This window comes from Pezoporus wallicus, unplaced genomic scaffold (assembly GCF_028554395.1).
Source record: "Pezoporus wallicus isolate ANWC-B61680 ecotype Strahan unplaced genomic scaffold, APGP_CSIRO_Pwel_v1 scaffold_6362, whole genome shotgun sequence".
In the NCBI taxonomy this organism is placed as follows: Eukaryota; Metazoa; Chordata; class Aves; order Psittaciformes; family Psittacidae; genus Pezoporus; species Pezoporus wallicus.
Window position 1 is genome coordinate 1,890,695 of NW_026637663.1, and position 19,818 is coordinate 1,910,512.

The 19,818-nt window shown below is 36.2% G+C and overlaps 1 protein-coding gene across 6 annotated transcripts in view; it reads right to left on the reverse strand.

Annotated features, from left to right (window-relative positions):
* UTRN (utrophin) overlaps positions 1 to 19,818 on the reverse strand; it is a 372,113-nt gene that overhangs the window by 28,969 nt on the left and 323,326 nt on the right. For all 6 annotated transcript variants that reach the window (XM_057406865.1, XM_057406866.1, XM_057406864.1 and 3 more), the window contains 4 exons: positions 15,657 to 15,742; positions 11,333 to 11,490; positions 8,745 to 8,911; positions 6,186 to 6,297 (listed from right to left, as the gene is read on the reverse strand). In XM_057406865.1, the coding sequence (XP_057262848.1) occupies positions 6,186 to 6,297; positions 8,745 to 8,911; positions 11,333 to 11,490; positions 15,657 to 15,742 (523 nt within the window). The remainder of the gene's footprint in view (positions 1 to 6,185; positions 6,298 to 8,744; positions 8,912 to 11,332; positions 11,491 to 15,656; positions 15,743 to 19,818) is intronic.

The window sequence follows — 19,818 nt, forward strand, 5'->3', positions numbered from 1 at the left end:
ATTTTTTTTCTATGACATACTACTAAGAGCTCTAGAAGCAGGGCAGACAAACTATTCTCTGATTATATTCTCATTGGCAAAACTTAAAAATGCTACCTACATATTTTAATGTCTGTATAATGTATGCAGTTACAAACTCTGTTATGCAGATCAGATGAGCAATAAAAATAGCAGATAATCAAACTGATGTTGGTAAGAACTTCCTACATGAGGCTTTAACAAGTAAAAACACACTAAGAAATTTTGGGACTATGATGTGTTTGAACCCCCAAATTTTAATACAGGTGAACTCAGGGAAGGCTCACAAAATCATTCTCAGAAAGCATCTGCTCCAGTCACTGAATCATCCAAACAAGGAACACGAGGCAGCCCAAAGGGCTGCTTGTTCTCACGCAACAGTAACTTCAGCAGATGGAACTCTGTCCCAAGGCCAAGGAATGAAAGTTTTAGTACCTACGCGTTATAGAAATACATGTCTAGCGAGCTGCCAAACTTCTTCTCTAGTGTATTCGTTATTCGGTACGACAGCCTGACCCAGTTCCTTGGAAAAACTAATATGAATTTGCACTTGCTTACAACAATAAATACTAACCAGTGATATTTCAGCAGATTTGGAGGAACTATTTTAATTTACATGCTACTAAGATGCAGCTTCTGCAAGTATTTAGTCTATTTTTTTTTGCATATAACCACACCACATAATCAAATCCAAAATTATGCCAAGAGAGATGTACTACAACATTTTACTTTCAAAAATGAATATCCAGGCACTATTGTGTAGGCACCATCTACTAAATTAAAACCAACAGGCAGCTTGTACACTTCCTTATATCATGACATCTTTACTATTTCCACACAAATCGACAGCACAAATACCACCATGTTACATGATTACTTGAAAAGCAAAGAAAAAATATCATCTCCTTCACTGAAAATTTCAGCCAAAGACCATGCTTTCAAACTTGATTTAAAATGTCAGCTCTTAGAGCAAGACAAAGTTCAGGAAGGAATAACTAAGATCCATGGCTGGCACACGTAAGTAACTAAAATAACATCTGTAGTGGAAGGTCTTAGGCGAAAATCTGTAACAACTGACAAATTTGCATTAGCACTCTTCATTATACCAGCCAGGCATACATGGAGACATAAGTCACAATTTAAAACCAGATAAAATTCCTTCTGAACCATTACAAATTTAAGAAACTGGGATTTACATGGAAAGCAGTGGGAAAAACAAAACGCTGAGGCATGGTTATTATATGTAAGTTAAAAAAACCCAGTTAGCATACATTTTTAATATTTTAGAACAAATCTTTGCTAGAAAAAAGCACCACCAAGAATGCAATAAACCAGCTAGAGTTCTAATTTAACTCATATTTAATATAAAAATTATAATAAATATAAATATAAAAACATATGTGAATAAGGATATACAATATTTCTCATACCTTGACTTGTATTTATTTCTCACTATAATCTTTTTTCAAATAAAAAATAAGAAGTGATAATGACAGACCAATTTCCCATTTGTTTCACTGCACCTACTTGAGACTACTCTTCCATTTAAGTCATCATTGTCCTAATTACATTTCTTATGCTACATCTAACATAAAAACAAAGAGCAGTTCTAATACACATGAGTATAGAATTAGAAATTACATAGATTCCATTTAAAAGGGCTTTAGTTTATTCTTCAATAGAAGCTCTAATAGTAGATATCTGAATTTGATACTCTTCAAATTCATTGGTAAATCTTAAGGTTTGCAGTTTAACAAACAAACCAGCCCCTTTTTTTATATCTCCATATTTTTATTTCCTGACATTTTATTTATCTGTAACGTTTGGTATAATTTGAACCATAAGCCTGACTGTTCTTGATGGAAAACAAAATTCTTAGATGCATGTTGGGTAAGAGCTACAATATGCACAGCTATGATGATAGCTGCCTCTTAAAGCAGCTGTCAGCTAGGTACCACATGGAGATTGGCAAACTCCCCAGTGTAAGATGTAAAAAGACATATACGTCATTCCTCTTATTTTTTGTTTTTAATTGATGCTTAAAAATGCAATTCACCAATAACTTCAATACATGTTTAAGGGCGTACATTCATTCCCATTCAACAAAGCATCTAACATCCCTCAATTAGATGCATGAGAGAGGATATCACAAAAATTAGGTTATAAAAGATGTAACAACTGTATTTATGGCTGTCACTGCCACATCAGTGATGTCTGCCCTGTACAACATTGTGAAGATTATCCTTCTGTGACCACTTTTAAATAGGGGCATTTCACAGCAATTCCCTCACCAAGAGGAGAGATTGATTATAAACTGTGTGTCCATTTTAGTTTTCTCCAATGAAAGCAAGCTGTAATTTCAAGAGTAACTAATTTATCTCAGAATTTAACAAAAAGTTGCAAAAGGGTAGCTGATCATATAAACCAGCTATCCAAGCAACCATAAGAATGAGACTTGGAGGAAAGCACGTTGCCCAGCTGCTATATATCAAAGACTACTCTGACAACACAGCTATTCTCAAGGAAAAGGGTAATCTATGAACTCCACAGCTAGAAGCAATGTTCCTCATGCAAAATAGTGGGATTCAGCCATCTCTGCTACTTTCTTTCATCTTCCCCACAGAACAATCTCATTTTGATAACAGTGAAGCGACATGCTTGGTGCATTGATAAGCACGTCAAGATAAAACTACTGACTTACTTACGTCAGTTTGTTTCTTATAAAATACTGAGGCCACTTAATGTTCAGGAATGTATTTGTCTTCTCTGGATGTCAGTAGCAATTAAATTTTCAGATGACTTACCTAGAGGAGAAGTCTTAACAGGCACTATTGCAGATAAGCTTTATTGTGCCTGAAAAGAAATTTTCAGTCTAGGGTGAGCTATCATTCAAGCAATAATTTCTGATGTTTTGCCTCTCACATTCTGAGCTCTTTCAGGGAAATAAAATTCCGGTCATCTGGAAGATGAAGGGGCTAACTTTTGCTGCCATCATTTTGTATAGAAAGGCTACAAAAGTACAGCTCCCAAACTAAGGAGCTGTGCCAGGTGAGTGTAGTGGTACAGAACTACAAAAATTTATTATACTTATACTGAGGTCAGGAAATAAGAATGCTCGCCATGATAAAATTTTCAGAACTGCTGATTTGATATTTGTACATTACCTCAGAAAAGCTACATTCATAGTTTTACTGTAGAATATAGGAGTTGTGAAGTGGAAACAGTTTGGAGAAAAAACCTGGTGCAGTAACTATTTCCATCTGAAATTCAAAGGACCATTGGTACAGAAAGTCACATTGATATAACACAAGTACGACTACTGAGAGAACTGAGAGAATTTTCATTCCAAAAAAGCTAAAAATAAATCATAAAGGTACTTACGTCACAGTAATCCTAAATTAGGTGCTAGGAAAATCTTACCAAAATTTTACCCACATCTTTTGAAAAATATGTATTAGAAATCCTTTTTCTCCTTCTTTTCAGAGAAAGCGTATTTAAAGGTGAAAAAAAAAAACAACCCTACAAATAACTACAATGACTTTGCATTTCTACTACTTAGAGAGAGTAATGTTTTCAGTTCATTACCTCACCCATCTCTAAATCCTGAATGGGGATAAAGAAAATAAATATACAACTGAATTTCTGCATTTCCAGCATCAAGAAAACTAAACTGCAAGCTAGGATGAATAGTAAATGGCATTACAGATTAGGATGCAATAACTACACATATATCTGGTGCAAACAGTCCTATTCTGAAATTATGAAGCAATTCTCACCTGATGCAATTATCATTAAACTCATTTAAATGCAGAACTGTCCCCTTGCAAATTTAATTTTAAAAACAGATTCCTTAGAGCTTCTCCAAATAAATTCAAATTTAAGTAGATGTAACTGACCTTCTGAGAAATTCCTTTATACACTAAGACTGAAATGCTTACCTGAAGACAATTAAAATGACTTCCTTCCATCTGTGACTAAGCTTCACTTCTAAATGACAGCTTTATTAACCAGGGATGCTTTTTCTTTCCCTAATTATCGCTAGTATTCTTGTTATTAATGCATCAATATATCTTAACAATAAGAAAGAGAAACCAGATTTTATCAATGCAGTTTGACAAGTACATGTATTTGTACTCTGCTTTGCAACATCAACCACAAAAGTAACATTTTTAACACCAACAGCCTTTAATTTGGCTGAAAAGAGAGCATTCTTCCTATTCAGGCTGTCTGTACTGTAATATAATGGATTCTAAGGAACAATTCATCGGCTTTTGGTACTTTCTTTTTATTTTATTTTGGTTTTTCTCCAAAGATGCAGCTCTCTTGCTATTTTTGGAACATTACTCCATTTAAACATAAGCTATTCTAGTAACTTACTGGAATTCTTAAACATAATCTTGCATTAAATGAGTTCAGTATGTGGAGAGGTTTAGCAACAAATAAGTACACCAAATGTAGAACATTATTACAAATAGTGGTAACAAAAAGCAATGGATTCTTTCCGTGAAATAAATTCTTTATTCCAAACCTAATTCAGATGAGATTTGTTAAAATGGACTGCATGTAGGTATTGATTATAGAAGTTTAGCAGGCATATAAGGAGCTAGCAGAGCATATTTCCAGCAGGACCCTAGAAAAATTCCCATAAAGTCCCATATTAAGCTTCCCAATTAATAGGGGTCAGTGCTGGACCTCTAATTTTATGTGTCACTTAAATTATATGCCATCTCTTATTCTGCTCTACTTTAAACAGCCTCAATTTCTTTCCTTTACGTCCTATATATTTGCCTTCACTCACTTTAATCAAGAATGTTATCTTATTCCCTTTAGTATTCCATAGTGGATTCACCTCATCCCTCCCATATTTCATGGAAAAAAGGGACTTTTGCCTTATGTCTCCTTATTTTGCACTTTATATTGCTTTAAAACTATATCCTTTTTGCAGCAGTAACAGAAATCTTCATTATAATACAAGCTGTTCCTAGTCCCAGGGACAGAGGGGATTCCAACCATTTCCAGAACATATTTTTCTGTATGAATGACAATATTGTAAATGAAATGGCTCACAGCTACATAATGTGAACATGTTTAACAAGGACTGAAAATTTCTCTCAGATATCAAATCTTCTAGACAAAACCTAGAGTTACCAGAAATAAGCTATCCTTTTCTAGGGACAGTACCATACCCCATACCAGATGAATCTTTGTATTTGACTAATGCAACAGGAAGGGTATCTTATCCTGTGGACTGGCAGCATTATCTATTTTGACACACCTTACCCCTTCATTTCTGAATTTTCTGTGTCTTATAGGCAGTAAAAAATATCATTTCTGCTCCATGACCATGACATAAACTAAAGATGAGGTTTGAGAGAACTTTACAGGGAGAAAAAAAAAAAAAAATCTAAGAAAAATATGTCTCGGACATGCTCATATTGTTTGGGTTACATTGGCTAAGGAGGCAAGTAAGTGATCAGTATCAAATCGTGTCTGAAATTTCATTAGGAAAATATTGTGTTGTAAAATTGATTCTTGTTAGCAAACCTCCCACACCATTTTTGATTAGAAACTGTCAATTCTGTTTCCTGTTTTTTTCCCCAGCTACACACCAATTTTTAGCTATCCCACTAAACAGTAATTACTCAGCAGAATGAAACATGACATATTTCTAACCACGTTTTTCAAGAGGCAAACAAATGCTGAACCTGAAAGCAAAGATCACGCACCTTAAAAAATACTAAAGTGCATTTGTAGAATATTAAATATTCTTTACTATGATATAGCAATAGTAAAGTGAGTCCCTTTCCTCTGACATGCTCGCACCGATAGAGTGTGTTTGCATGTACAAGTATACAAGTACTTCAATTATATTTAATAATTCAGCTTTGCTTTTACAAAACAAATGTAAAGTTCAAATTCTCTCAGAGGTGGATACTTCTAACCATTCCCCCATAATCCACACACCACCCACATAAAATCAGCAGCACTAGCAAAGTCCCTGACGACTTCCAAAGAGAAAGGCAGAAAGACAGGCTCTACTAAACATACAAAAAAAGAAAACCTGGCAGACCATCTAGGTGACAGAAGACTAAAAAAAACCACCACCATTGAGACTTCAAATAATGCAAAACCAACCCCTTAGGAACAGTCAATAAATTGGTACTCACTGGTATACAATACTCCACCATTGGGTAATGCAATTTATGTCCTTTTGCTGTACGGCCAGAAAAGAAACAACTCTGACAGACATCATAGTTGAAATGTTTTAAGCTCCGGTACCTATGGGGACATTAAACAAAGCGATTAGAGCTGCCTAAGTTTAGTTCTAATATTTACTTATTACTAAGCCTCAAGAAGGCAAATTGTTCTCTGAAAAGGTATCATCTGCTTTTCAGCAGCAGCGACACAGTGAATTTGTTGGGATTAGTTTAGGAAGCACCTTCAAGTGTGTGTGTGTGACCAGGACATGGCACAGCCAACACTCACCACAGCTGCAGACCCAGGGGCAGTGGTGCCACTACAGCAGCTGCGTGGGACACAGGAAACCTGTAGCCCTCTTAATCCAATTCACACAAACTTCCTACACTAAACAGGTCACCTCTTTGGGTATTTAAAAGAAATTCCTGCCTCCTATAGCCATACAGAGAGCCAATGTCAATCATTTATTGCCCAAATTGCTTTACAGCAGAAAATCTTACAGGCATCAGATTCATAGATGGAGCATGAGAAGTTATAATTTTAAGGTTCAGACTCGCTCAAAACTATATTGCCTTAGTTTTTCTTTTCCTCTCTTTTGTATTCAGATGGTATATCAAAAAAAAAAACAAACCATACATAAACCAGACTGATTTATATGTTTTTACATTTACCAGTTAAGCTTAAATGTTTGTACATCATTTTGATGCTCAGAAATTCGAAACAAATTTCAGAAAATAAAACTCTTTGAGAATTCATGAATTATAAAAATAACATAAAAATAAGTTTTAAAAATTACATTTATTTCCTTTGTTTTTTTTAGGAGCATGCGTATGTATGAACAAGGTTACAAACTTATCCAGTATTCCTCTGTGTTAAATACAGCCACCAGGAACATGATTTTTTTAAAAACAAAAGCTGACTAAAGCAACAATTCCATTCCAGATTCCACCCACTGTTTTTTATGTTATGGATGTTCTGTGGATGGGGTTATATCATTTGTATGAAACTAAAATGAGCTAACTAAACCAAAGTGAATAGCTACTAAAAGTTAAAATTTAAATTAAATTGCTTCTTGAGAGCAGGGTTTCAGTACCAATCCACATTTTTCCCCAGATGAGTTTTATGTTTTGTTTTGCAAGAGAATGTGTGTCTATAAATGTAAAGATTTACTTTTAAGGATGCTGATGCAACTGTTTATAATCTTTACTCAGAGCCTGTCTATTAAATGGCCACATCTACCTTCTGCTAAGATGCTAGATGCTTCTGGTGTTGCAGATCTCTAAATATGTTGGAGAAATTGTTTAAAATTAGCCATTCCTTTGACTTTCATTCTCTTCTTGTTTATCTCTTTGTCCTCATTCTTCACACAGAATATTTCAGAACATACAAGATTCAACTTAGGCATCTAAAAGATATCTGAGCTGAATCTTTGTCACCCTATGCTCCCTCAAGCATTAAGCAAAATAGGAGCATTTAGCATTTCATCTCCTCTTAAGACAGGTGACAAAGTTGGAACAGATTATTTTGGAAGTACTGACGTATCTATATTTATAGAAAAAGAATAGGGTTGCTAGCTCAATCAGACTAACGTCTGCATGCCTAAAGCTAGATGAGATGAACCTGACCTTAGGATTCATATTGTTATCAGTTAAAACATCAGAAAAAGAAGAAACAGAGAGCATGAGGAATAAAACTTACCTCATCTGCCTAGATATCTAAAGGTTTTACAATCACTTACAAGAAAGCCTGCTTTATATCATTCCTAAATAATGCACTCAAATGCATGACCACAGCAGAGGAAAAAGCCAGTGACGTTTAAAAAAAAAATTAATTTATACACTGGAGTAATCAATTCACAAATGCATTTTAGTTGTTACAGTACTAAGGGTACCAACTATCTCATGCCCGATGATGATAATTCATATTTAAATTATACTGTTTAGGAGAGGAACATGGAGAATATCCCTAGTTTCAGTTGTTTATTTTTTAGAATGCACAGCTCCCTTTGAACAGATGGAAGTTTGATTATGTTTTAGATACTGTTTAGACAGGAACTGTGCAAGTCTCATCGCAGTAACATATCAATGTTTGTGCTAAGCAAGGAAAGACTGGTGTTAAAGGGCGTTTAATATTGCCTGGTATGAGTTATTTTCCCAAGCCTTACGCAAAAGAGCAGGCAGACAGGACACATCTTTTCTTACTGATCAGCTCCTTTTATTCTTGTGCACTAATGGAACACATGGGGTTCATTTATACTTCATTTGCTATCTATTGGTTCCACTAATGCCAAAACACCTGATGACAGCCTGCCCTGCATACTGGTCAGTAAAAGGACCACTGGGTGTCTAACAGTGGTACTGCAGGAGCCAGAATATATCATGTCAAACTGTGGCCTCGCCATGGGTGGCAGATCCCATCTTAAAGCAGGAAAATTGTGGAAAAACAAACAGGAAGAATTGTAATTGTTTGAAGACTTAAAAGTGTGGATATTTTCTGAGAAGTTTTGCACCCAATTCCTCTCCTCTTACCTAAAGCCAACAATTGGACACTCTTTACAGATGTTACATTTGGCCTGGTGTTTTGCTGTTTCTGCAGCTGCCACACGGTGTAGAACTGGTAGCCATACCATAGACTGTGGCTCTAAACGCATCCAATCTATAAATTGCTTTACAGTTATTTCTGGCTTATTGTGGTTCTGTGGAGAGAAAAAAAAACAAACCAAAACCAACAACCCCACATTCAAATTAAGGAAAGCAAAACAACAACAAAACCAAAGAACACATACAAGCAGATTTTACTTCAAACTCAACCAAAAAAAAGAACAAAACCCAAACAAAATCAAACCACCTGTGTCAATCATTTCCATGCTACCTTAATGTAAAAACAGCTCCAGTATACAAGAAAAAAGCCTCAATCAAAATTCAGATAAAGAAAACAAGTTAGTAAGAGCATAGAGCACTAAACAGATATGGCTGTGACAGAGTAAGCAGATGGTAACAAAGATGGAGCACATAATAAAGGAGTAATGAAGTCCATAGTGAAGCCATCTTTGAAAGGAAAGGAACTGAGAAAGAAGTAAGGGAGCATGAAAGGGAAAGATTTTCTGCAGCTCAGACAGGTTGTCTTTTGAATTAGAATCTATGCCAGACTGCTAAAAGCCAGTAAAGTCTATTAATTGCCATGAGACTCATTCATGTTTTTTTTATTGTGGTTTGACCCCACAGTATTCTTTCAAGACAGCACATTAAAACCCCCCAAAATGAACAGGTACCTAAATAAATAATGAGAAAGAAATCTGCCACTTATAGGAAATCCCTGCAAGAATATGGCACAGTTAAAGTATTAGCATGATTGTTTTAAGAAGCAAACATGCTTCCATATTCTGTAAGTTGCAACCACTAGAGGAGGCTACGTGTAAAGGTGTTATATTCACAAATGCATTTGTGATATAATGTCAGCAGCAAGAACAGACATCATCTTTCTGAACTCACTGGAAGTATTAGAACACAAAATGAAAGTTATTCTTAAATGTTAACATGTGACAAGAAGCAACATCAGGCTTCTTAACCTGTTCTTAGATCAAGTAAATTTTGCTGGTAAGAGGGAGTGGCATGAAAACAACCCAACCCAACACAAATCCCCCACTGATTTCCCGACCAGCAAAATACCCATTTTCACTAGTCTAACTGTCATGCAGCTGCAGCCTTTCTCTATGCTCTTTTAATGACCGGGGACTGAACTTGAGCTATTCATGTGACATGAGGGATGCAACCTTATCATCAGTATAATCATAATATCACTTAAAGTAATTAAACACTACGTTTCCAGTGCCCCTCACCCATAATTGAACAGCATGGGAGATGGGGCAGATCCTTGAGAGATATAAAGATCATTCCTCTGTGACAGAAAAAGCCTGCCACTAGCAAATGAATAATTTATTTCACTATGACTTGAGCCACTTGAGGCCAGTGATAGATACATCAAGAACCATCCCTTATTCTCTGAAGCAGAAATGTTAAAACCTCAGGGGAAGTTTTACATGGTTAATGGGTGAAACCAACTTCCACAAATATCCACCAAATTACTCATTATCTGGACAAACGCTCTTCCAATTCTAGTCATCTCAGAGTCCAGAAGTAAATCTAATACTTCTGAAAAAAAATAAAGTTACTACAACTGAATTTTTTAATGCACTGAAAATGTAGAAATGTCTATGAAGGAATGCCAAAAGAAAAATGCTCTAAAAGTTCACTATAACATTTAGTGCTTGATTCAATAAAATCAGAAATATTAAAATCAGTAGTTTTATATATGCCATAGTGAATTTTTAGTTTATACATAATTTCTGACAATATCCAAAATCAGCCACTTTCACAGAAATAACACACTCAAGCAGTATAGTTATCTCTACGAAACAGTCGGAGCCTTAGGTATCCCTGACAAAGTCTGAGTTGGGTTGTGTTCCATTACATCCCTTTTTTAATTCTCATCTTCTTTAAACAGACAGAAACACTCCTTGCAGCCTAATTAACCCCCTGCATGTAGTGTGGAGCAGAACAGCAGGCTCTAAGACAGCTTTATTCCATGTTCTGATTTGCTGCACAAAGGCTCACAATATATAAAAGACTATGCATGAAGTCACATGCAACCACAAGCTCTTTTGTCAGTAAAATAATGCTAAATAATTTTCTGATGCACAAGGACAAAAATTACTATCAACATCATCCTCTTGTTCTGCTGAGATCCTGTCTTGTTCCAGCAGGGAAAAGCACGTTTTTCTCACAGTATCAGGTTGCTTTGAACGATGCAAAGCAGGATAATTGGCTGTTACAAAATTTAACAGCTTTTAGAGCAGCCAATATTGTCAAACCACAAGGATTTATATATGTTTTTGCTAAATGTAATTTGTTTGATCCTCTCCTAAATCATAAACCATCTTTTAACAGCGGCATTTTCACAATAACTTCCTACACTTAGGTGCAGGAGCATATTTATTCCTGTTCAAAAACTGTGGACATTTTAAAATTAATCTCTTATTTTAACAGCATGTGAAAATGAATCTTAAGACTTCAGGGAGAGGGTTTTTTTTTTTACATGAAGGTCTTTGTTACCTTACCTGTTGGAAGCAGCTGCGCACGCTGGGTTCAATGTTGCTGCCACCAAAGGCTGCCACTTCCCCAAGCTGCCGTGGGATCTGGATAGCATCGTGAAGCAGCAGGCCTAGCTGCCTCTGGTCACACATTTCTGTGGGGCCTGCCACCTCCTTGAAGAGATCTGCAACACCGACAAGAGGCACCAGCTCGATTTAATTTCCGTGTATACATGGCATTCATTGGCTGGCTTGGATTAAAGCTCTAAGTAATTTTAAAAGAAAAAAAAAGAAAATTATACTATTCCCCTACTTTTCCCCTACTGTTTCCTGCCATAATAACCATTACTAGATTAGAAATAAATGAAAGTTGAAAATTCAGTCTGACTGCACTTCTGATTGCAAAACAAAGCTTTGTTCAGAAACACTCAAGAGAAACTCTCATATTATACTGTGTAAATTGGTTGGCCTTTCATTTGGAGCAATAGTCAAGCTTTGCCAGTGTGCTTCAGGAAGTCTGGTCATACTTTTTACCTTGACAAAGGAGTCTGAGGCAGAAGACAGGATTTTCACAAAAGAGAAATCCAGATGACTGAATTAGGTTTTAGAGGTTCTTGTATTTTTCTTGCCCTTTTCTTCACTAGTCAAACAACGCTACAGCATCTGCAGTGCCCACTGGCGAGGAAAAAAGCCCCACAGAAAACAACAGTGACAGAACAAGTACTGCATAATTGCAGGCTCATCTGGCAAACCCAGGTCCTGACTAGCTTCTTTAGCTGCAGCTGGGATAGTTTTCATGTTTCTAAGTGTTAGTTTGAAAAACCTGATAGAAAAAAAAATAAAAGCCCGTTTCATTTTTTCTGTTTGCATCAGTCTCCAGCAGAAACAGGCGCTAACAGAAAAACAATTCATTAACTGCTTTAGCTGCGAGGAAGATGAAATCATTTCCTAAGCCCTAAGACTTGGGTTGATTGGAGAAGTAGTAAAAGGAGGAAAAAATTACGTGGCAGGAGAGGAAATAGGGGAAGTGATTAGCTAGGGTTGATCCAAGTAGGAAATCAAATACCTTTGAAGAGCTCAAACTCCACCAAAACACTCCACTTAAAAAACAAAATTTAACACTGGCAGCTGTGCCGTAACTAGTGAGTGTCCAAATGCAAAGGAGTTCATGGATGCTATCCTCTTTTCCAGTAACGCTCAATGCCTTTGATGTGACACACAGGAGCAGAAGCTCCTAGGCTAAAGGTATGGAAAGCTGAAATATTTTTGCCTTCTGTCCTACCTCCTTAAATTACCCCACAAGATATTCCTTGGCCAAGGAGGCATGGTGAGAGCAGCTCTCAAGTGGCAAACATATAGGAAGAGTTCATTTTACCTCTGACAGGGAGCACCCAAACATTCTCATGCCAGTGGGAAAAGGGACCTCATACATCACCCACCAGCAACATCAGAAGTCACAAACTCTTAAATGGAGTTTGTTAATATGTACATACATATATGAGTTTATACATAAAATACATTAATATAAATGTTAAACTGTATATGGGACTCTACCAAAAGGGCAAAAAGAATGACTGGGGAAGTAAAAGAAAAGATTATTCAGCTTTGAGCCATAGGAAAAAAACAGAAGCAAGAAAAAAGTAAAAATAATCAGTTAATCTTAAATCAAATTCAGCTTCACACTTGTATTTCAAGGATGACAGGCAATGGGATTTCAATTGCAAAAACTTTAAAAAACGTACTGACTGGTTGGTATAGAAGGGGATACTTGAAAATGCTGAAAAGTTTGTTAGATTCCTTCAAAAACAGCAATAAGATAGTAGTGAAATGTCCACACACACATTTTATGTTGAATTGTTAAAAAAAAAAGGATCCACATTCTTTCCTTTTTTTTTTTTTTTTCCCACTATCACAGTGCTAGTTCCAAGTGGTTTGAAAATTAGGAACATAAACATAACAGTAAAAAAATTACATTCCAAGGATGTTTTACATCACTTGGAAACTGAACTGCTTTACAGCTGAGATTTGGCTACTTGAAGTAGCCCTCTTTCACCCCAAATCCATTTTTAACGCAGTAAATTATATGACCCAAAAATTTACAAATCTATACATTAAATACATTAAATAAAACTCCAGGTGTGTTTTCTGTTTCTGCTGCCAGTCTGGGCTTTCTGGATTTGAAATGAGTCCAGGTAAGAGTGAAATGCACACAAACTTGTTTCCAGTTATTACAAACCAAGATCTCTCTGCCTCTAAAGCTGAAGAAAAGGGAGGGAAGAATAGAATTCCTGCTGTCCCGTAGGAAATTCACACTCTGAGACATCATTTGTCTACTGTTTGCATGACTAGGCTTAAAACCTGCTGTGACTAATCACACACACACATTTTTTATTGATGCAAACACTTGCTGATATGATTAACTTTTACCTTCCCAGAACATTTGAGACCACTAAAATTGAGTGACTAAAGTTTGTATTAAGCACCCATATCTGGGGATATTGTTCTTCCTTCCAAGTGACTTATTTTTTTTGAAAACACTTATCATTTCCGTTAAGAGTTTTCTCTTTTAGATCTAAAATGGTTGGGCTTGATCTTAAAGGTCTTTTCCAACTTGGCTGATTCTATGATATGAGAAAGTTTCTCTCAACAGTATATCAGTAGTAGGGTGTGACAAAATCAAAACAAGCAACATAGCTCCCACCAAAGATCAGTCTGTGACACATCCTGTGCCAGAGGACCCTGAAATGCTAACTGCAAAGCCACCAGCCAGTACCTGACACCATTACTTCCTTTCTCCTTTGGCAAAATTTCTTTCTGATCATAGCCTGGCCCACTCATCAAAAGTTATAACAAATAAAGGATGCTTTATCTGACTATTAATCCTCTGCTTTCAGAAGCCGAGGAACCCTTTCAATTTCAGATATATTTCAGGTTGAAGTTATGATCACCTGGTAAAAAAAGGCTCCTGAGACTTTTTCTGTACAATTTTTTAGGACTTGTTACAGCAATCTTCAGGAAAAAGACCACTGTGCGTTAACACAGATTATACAAAACGGCAACCACCATTTTTATTTTACGACTAGACACAAAGCAACAACATAATGAATCTGACCTCATGATCTCCTTGTTCTGCTTCAGTATCTATATTCAGTGACTGTAAGTATATTAATTCATTAGTGATAGCAATTTACCGAGTTTATTCACAGGTTTGGTTTTTTTTTATTTTTTGAGCCATCTTTTTGCACGTTATCATTCTGTAATTCACAACCTCATTCCTGTATTTTATGAAAACCTTTTAATTCACACCAAAAGGCAGATTACCCCCTGAATTATCATTACTAAACAAAGGTATTTCTGCCAAGCTCCTTTAATTATGGATTTATTCACAAATACATCAAATGATGTAAAGAAACCAAAAACCCCAAAGGCTCAGTATGCCAATCAGATGGCCAAAACATGATCTTATGCATAAAATACCTGTACTTCTGTTCAATGTTAATAGCTAAAATTACAAGATTACCTACAAATGCTTTTAAGGAAAGATGAAATTGTTGCAGAGCTCCAATGGTACAGGGCTAACACAGTCTCTATATAATTTACATGCGTTTACGCAATGTGTCAAGTAACTACTGCAAAGAATAGCAATTTTAAGATTATGTGGATAATATGTAACTGTCCATCTAGGATGATTTTACATAGTGTTTAATCTCTTGTTCTGTTTTTGCCAGCGGTGTTTGCCACAATGTGAATGTTCTTCAGCTCCTGCAATTATTTTTTGAAATATTTTTATATTACTCAGAATTTCTCAAGCTTCCAAAATTACTTAAATCAACATAATACAAACTTTCATGGTGCAATTCTGGCAGAAAGCATGCATACTGGAAAACTATTTTCAGAGTTCAGATCATCATTCCCATAGATCACAAAATATGACTGCTGAATTTTGATGTATTTCCTTGCCTTATCTGACATGTTCACCTGTTCCAATCAACATTGACTTGCTTGATTTTTCCCTCAACAAAACATACATATGCACAAAAGACAACAGAATCAGTCAAAGAGAATACTTCTCTAGCTTCCACATGGTTACATTCTCCTTGCTTTTGGGGAGAGCAATAACATGCATTAAACAATGCATAATTGACATCAATACTTTCCAGTCAGGATATAAATCCTACTTTCTCTCTCACTGATGATAATGAAAACAACAACTCTATTTTACTTACAAGAAAACTGCCTTGCTACAGGCATGAGAAATTTTTTACTACGAATTTTGCTATAATGTGTTTTGTCATAGTGCATGACTTAATTATATAAAGTTAAGTATTTTATAAAATACATTCTTCCTTACATCTGTATTTCTCTTCCAGAAGGCCCTTAGAAAGAGACATCAAGCCAATTTTCAGGGACTGCACTCGAATTTTTCCAGTTCGGCCACTGAAATAATAAAGATAAGAATTTAATACAATTTAATTTTATTTCATTCCAACTCAAGTTATTAAAAAATGCAAACGCATTGGTGAGTTCTATTTCAAATGCACTTCAAATCTCAAAACAAATTAACACTACAAATCACATTAAGAATTTTTCCCTTAAAAAAGCTCAGCTTGCCTTCTAAGTGGTTTACACATCAAAACTGTATGTACTACTCCAAAAGGGCAGACATTTAGCTCTCTAAAGCTCTCAATATGATTTAATAATGTGGAACACAGAGAAAATATACACAAGCACACAGCAGGAAAGCCTATTACACAGTGTGAAACATGACTGCAAAATAAAACCATGTATTCATATCACAGTAATTCATTGTTTTCACTTTATTTTTTCCTTTTATGTTTAAAATGCTTTACTATACATGTATACCAAGACATAAACAGCGAACCACATGCAGTAATTAAATAATGTGGAGCTGTTGCTCTTTTTAAACAATGTTACTGCAGGTTCATCTTGTCCAACATGTCAAAAAAAAAACCCCAAACAGAAAACCCAAACCAAACCACTACACATCAAGCCTTAAGCTACTTGAGAACAAGTAAGTGGTAACAAAAAGACGTGATTTTAAACCTGCAATACAAACACTGTTCAAAAAAGTATTGAAGCAACAAACCCAGGGCACATGGAAAAGGACAATTTTAAAGTTCAAAATATGAGTGCAGAAACACATTCTTAAGAGATCTGATAATTTCTTTTTTCAAAGACCATAAACCATGATGCAATTTGTCTTTAGATGAGACATGGCCAAAAAAAATAAATCATAAGAATAGTAGTTAAACTGTATACACAGACCCTGCATTTAAAAGTTATTTGGATGTTTCACCAGTAAGTATCACCACAAACATTACTTTGTTCTTTTCTGTCATGCAAAAGTGATATATCCTTTACTTCTGGAGTGGTTATTAGATATCTCTTTCTGTCCTATCTATTCAACATATGGTCTGCTGTCTGATTTATTTCACAAATGTTGGGCTGAATACAAAATTATTCATTTACTCCTGGGCTCTCAGTAAATTAGCTAAGCACCTTACAGATATTAATGCATTTTTCTACACAATCATCACTTAATCTAGTGAGAACAGACAGCATTATCATTTCCATTCCACAAGCTGGAAGAGAGGTACAGAGAAATTATTGCCAAATTAATAAAAAATGCACATTACTTTTACTGCCTAGCTTGAAAATGTGGACCCAATTTTCCAGAATGTTATGAAAGTGCCACCTATTTCACACATTCAATCCTAGCTTTGAATTACCTTTTTCAGTCATTGATGCTACATCATTCTGGCACACCTTAACATGTAAATGGCTCATTCTGCAGCCTTGATGAAGTTCTGTGTAAGGTTGTCTGTGTTTTAACTTTGTATTCAATGGAAAAACAAAGCTGAATTCAGCTTTGATTTAACTCATGACTGACTACAGCATTTGTTTGTTAAAAGCATAAGCTCAGAAAAAATTTGCAGCTAACAGGCCACATATGTGCCCTGTGCAGGTCAGGGCACATATATGGAAGCTTCAAACTTCTCCGGATTTCAGCAGATTCCTATGGGGACTGTGAAAAACTTCCTTTGCACAAAATCGATTTTCTCAATAAATTATAAAAAGAATTACAAAGCCTGCAATATTTCATTTTCTAAAGAGCAACATATTTCCCACTAGCTTTTTTCTTGGAAATAGATAATTATTAGCACTAGAATTATATACACAGTAAAAAATGGCACACCAAAACCAAGATTTCCTTCCCCAACAGCCTGTAACTGTAGCACTGACACTTCCAATTCAATGGTTTAAATTTGTCCATCTTAGCCACAAAACCACTGAGGTTGGGAGGGACTTCCGGAGATCATCTAGATCAATGCCTCTGCTCAGTCAGATAAAGGAGCTATTTCCCAATCATATTCAACTGTGTTTTGAATATCTTCAAGGATGGAGACTGCACAGCTTCTCCAAGCAAACTGTGGAACTCTTTGATCACTCTCACATAAAAAAAAAACCAACTTTTTCTTGTATGTTTAAGAAGAATTTTTTGTCTGTGCCCATTGTCTCTTGTCCTGTCACTGGGCAGCACTGAGAACAGCCTGGCTCCACCTTCTTTACTGTTCCTATCAGGTATTTATTCACATTGAGGAGATCCCCCTGAAACACCTATTTCTCCTTGTTGAAAAGTCCCAGTTCTCAGCCTCTCCTGATACATAAAATACTTCAAGTCCTTAATCATCTTTGCGGTACTTCACTGGATTCATTCCAGTTTGTCCATGTCTCTTTTGTGCTGGAGAGCCTAGAACTGAACCCAGCACTCCAGATGTGTCTAACCAGTCCTGAGTAGAGGGGGAGGATCACCTGCCTCTCTTGAACTGCTGGGAAGGCTTTTCCTAATGCAGCTGAGGACACTGTTGGCCTACTTTGCCACAAGCACATGTTACTGGCTCATGGTCAACTTTACTGCAAAGCTGCTTTCCAGCCAGTCAATCCCCCAGCCTGCACTGGTGTATGGGGTAATTGCTCCTTAGGGAGAGGACTTAGTATTTCTCTTCATTGAACTTCATGAGATTCCTGTTGACCTCTTTCTCTAGCCTGTCAGGGTGTCTCTGACTGCAGCACAACCATCTAATTATGCTGTGTGTGATAACATTTAAAAATTAAAGCCTTACAGCTGGAAAGTTCAGGAAAACTTTTAATTCTTCAATTAATAAAAAAATTATGAGTCAAGTATTTAGAATCAAGTGCCAGCACACCACTTAGATTCACTACAGCAATACAAGCATGCTTGCCATTAAAAGGTCAATTGATAAGACCACCTGAAGCAGCTCAGATATGTTTTGCTCTGATCCTGATAAAGGGAAGTGTAAACCATTATACCTTTATTAAAAGCTGTTCATTCTCCATTGATACAATAGTGAAAGGCAGCATCAAAATGCTGATCTATCTCCAAATGAAATATGGTAAAACCATTATGGATGCTTGTCACAGGTCCTTTTCTTGTTTGCTAAAGTCCATTTGTCCCTCTGGATATATGTGAGCCCTCTTTCCACAGGCAATACAAAGTCTATGGATTCATTAACCATACAGTGTGATGCTGACATTCTTCTCCTTCCTCAAATGAACTGTAATTTTGTTGTTCTAGTAGGGAAGGGGAAAGCAAAGAGAGGTGATGGGAAGGAGGTAATAAACAAATCCACGCTTTTTTAGGTGATTCTGTTGTCTTTGCATATGCTTCAGGGAGGCTCTGGCTTATATGCCTTCACCCACTGCCAGTCAAGAGGCAGCACAGAACCCAGAAGTAATTTAACTTCTAAACCTGACAAAATAAGTGTTAAAAGATATGCATCATTTCCAGGCATGGTAGGAGAGTGCGCTGAAAATATATAGAGGAATAATTTAGTGGGGAATCAGCTAACTAGATCAAGGTCAAGGGCATAAGAGGGTACCACGCTACATGAGTAGAGGCTGGGTTGAGGGCACATACAACTTTGGTGCATAGTTTGAACTCTCCATCCAAGCAGAGAGCAATCATTCAGCTGTTTCAGAGATCCAACGCAGCTGCAGAGAATAAAAAAAGCAACTTTATACAAAAACTGATGAATGTCACTACTATACAGCAACAAGTAAATGAGAGGGGAAAAAAGGTAAGCTCGAAATGGCTCTAGTATCACAAAAGAAAGGAAGACCACTTTTATCCTACATCTTACTACAGGAGATACTGGAACTACAGGATGCAGAAGAGGAGAGGAAGACATGATAGTTAACACTGACAACTGACACAAGCTATGCCCCATCAGTTCCCTTGCTAATCCTATAACAACTGAACTCCAAACAAGTGAAACAACTACAATACCAACTTTTCTACATCAGGTGTGTGGAGCATTTGGGATTCATATAATACAGTTTAGTACTACTTGGCTACAGGAACATCTCAACTGCAGAACAGTGTGCTAAATCCTAAACCACCTCAGAAATTCAAAGACAGACATTAGGCTGGGTTTAAATTATCAGCAGGTATGTCTTTCAGGAAACTTACC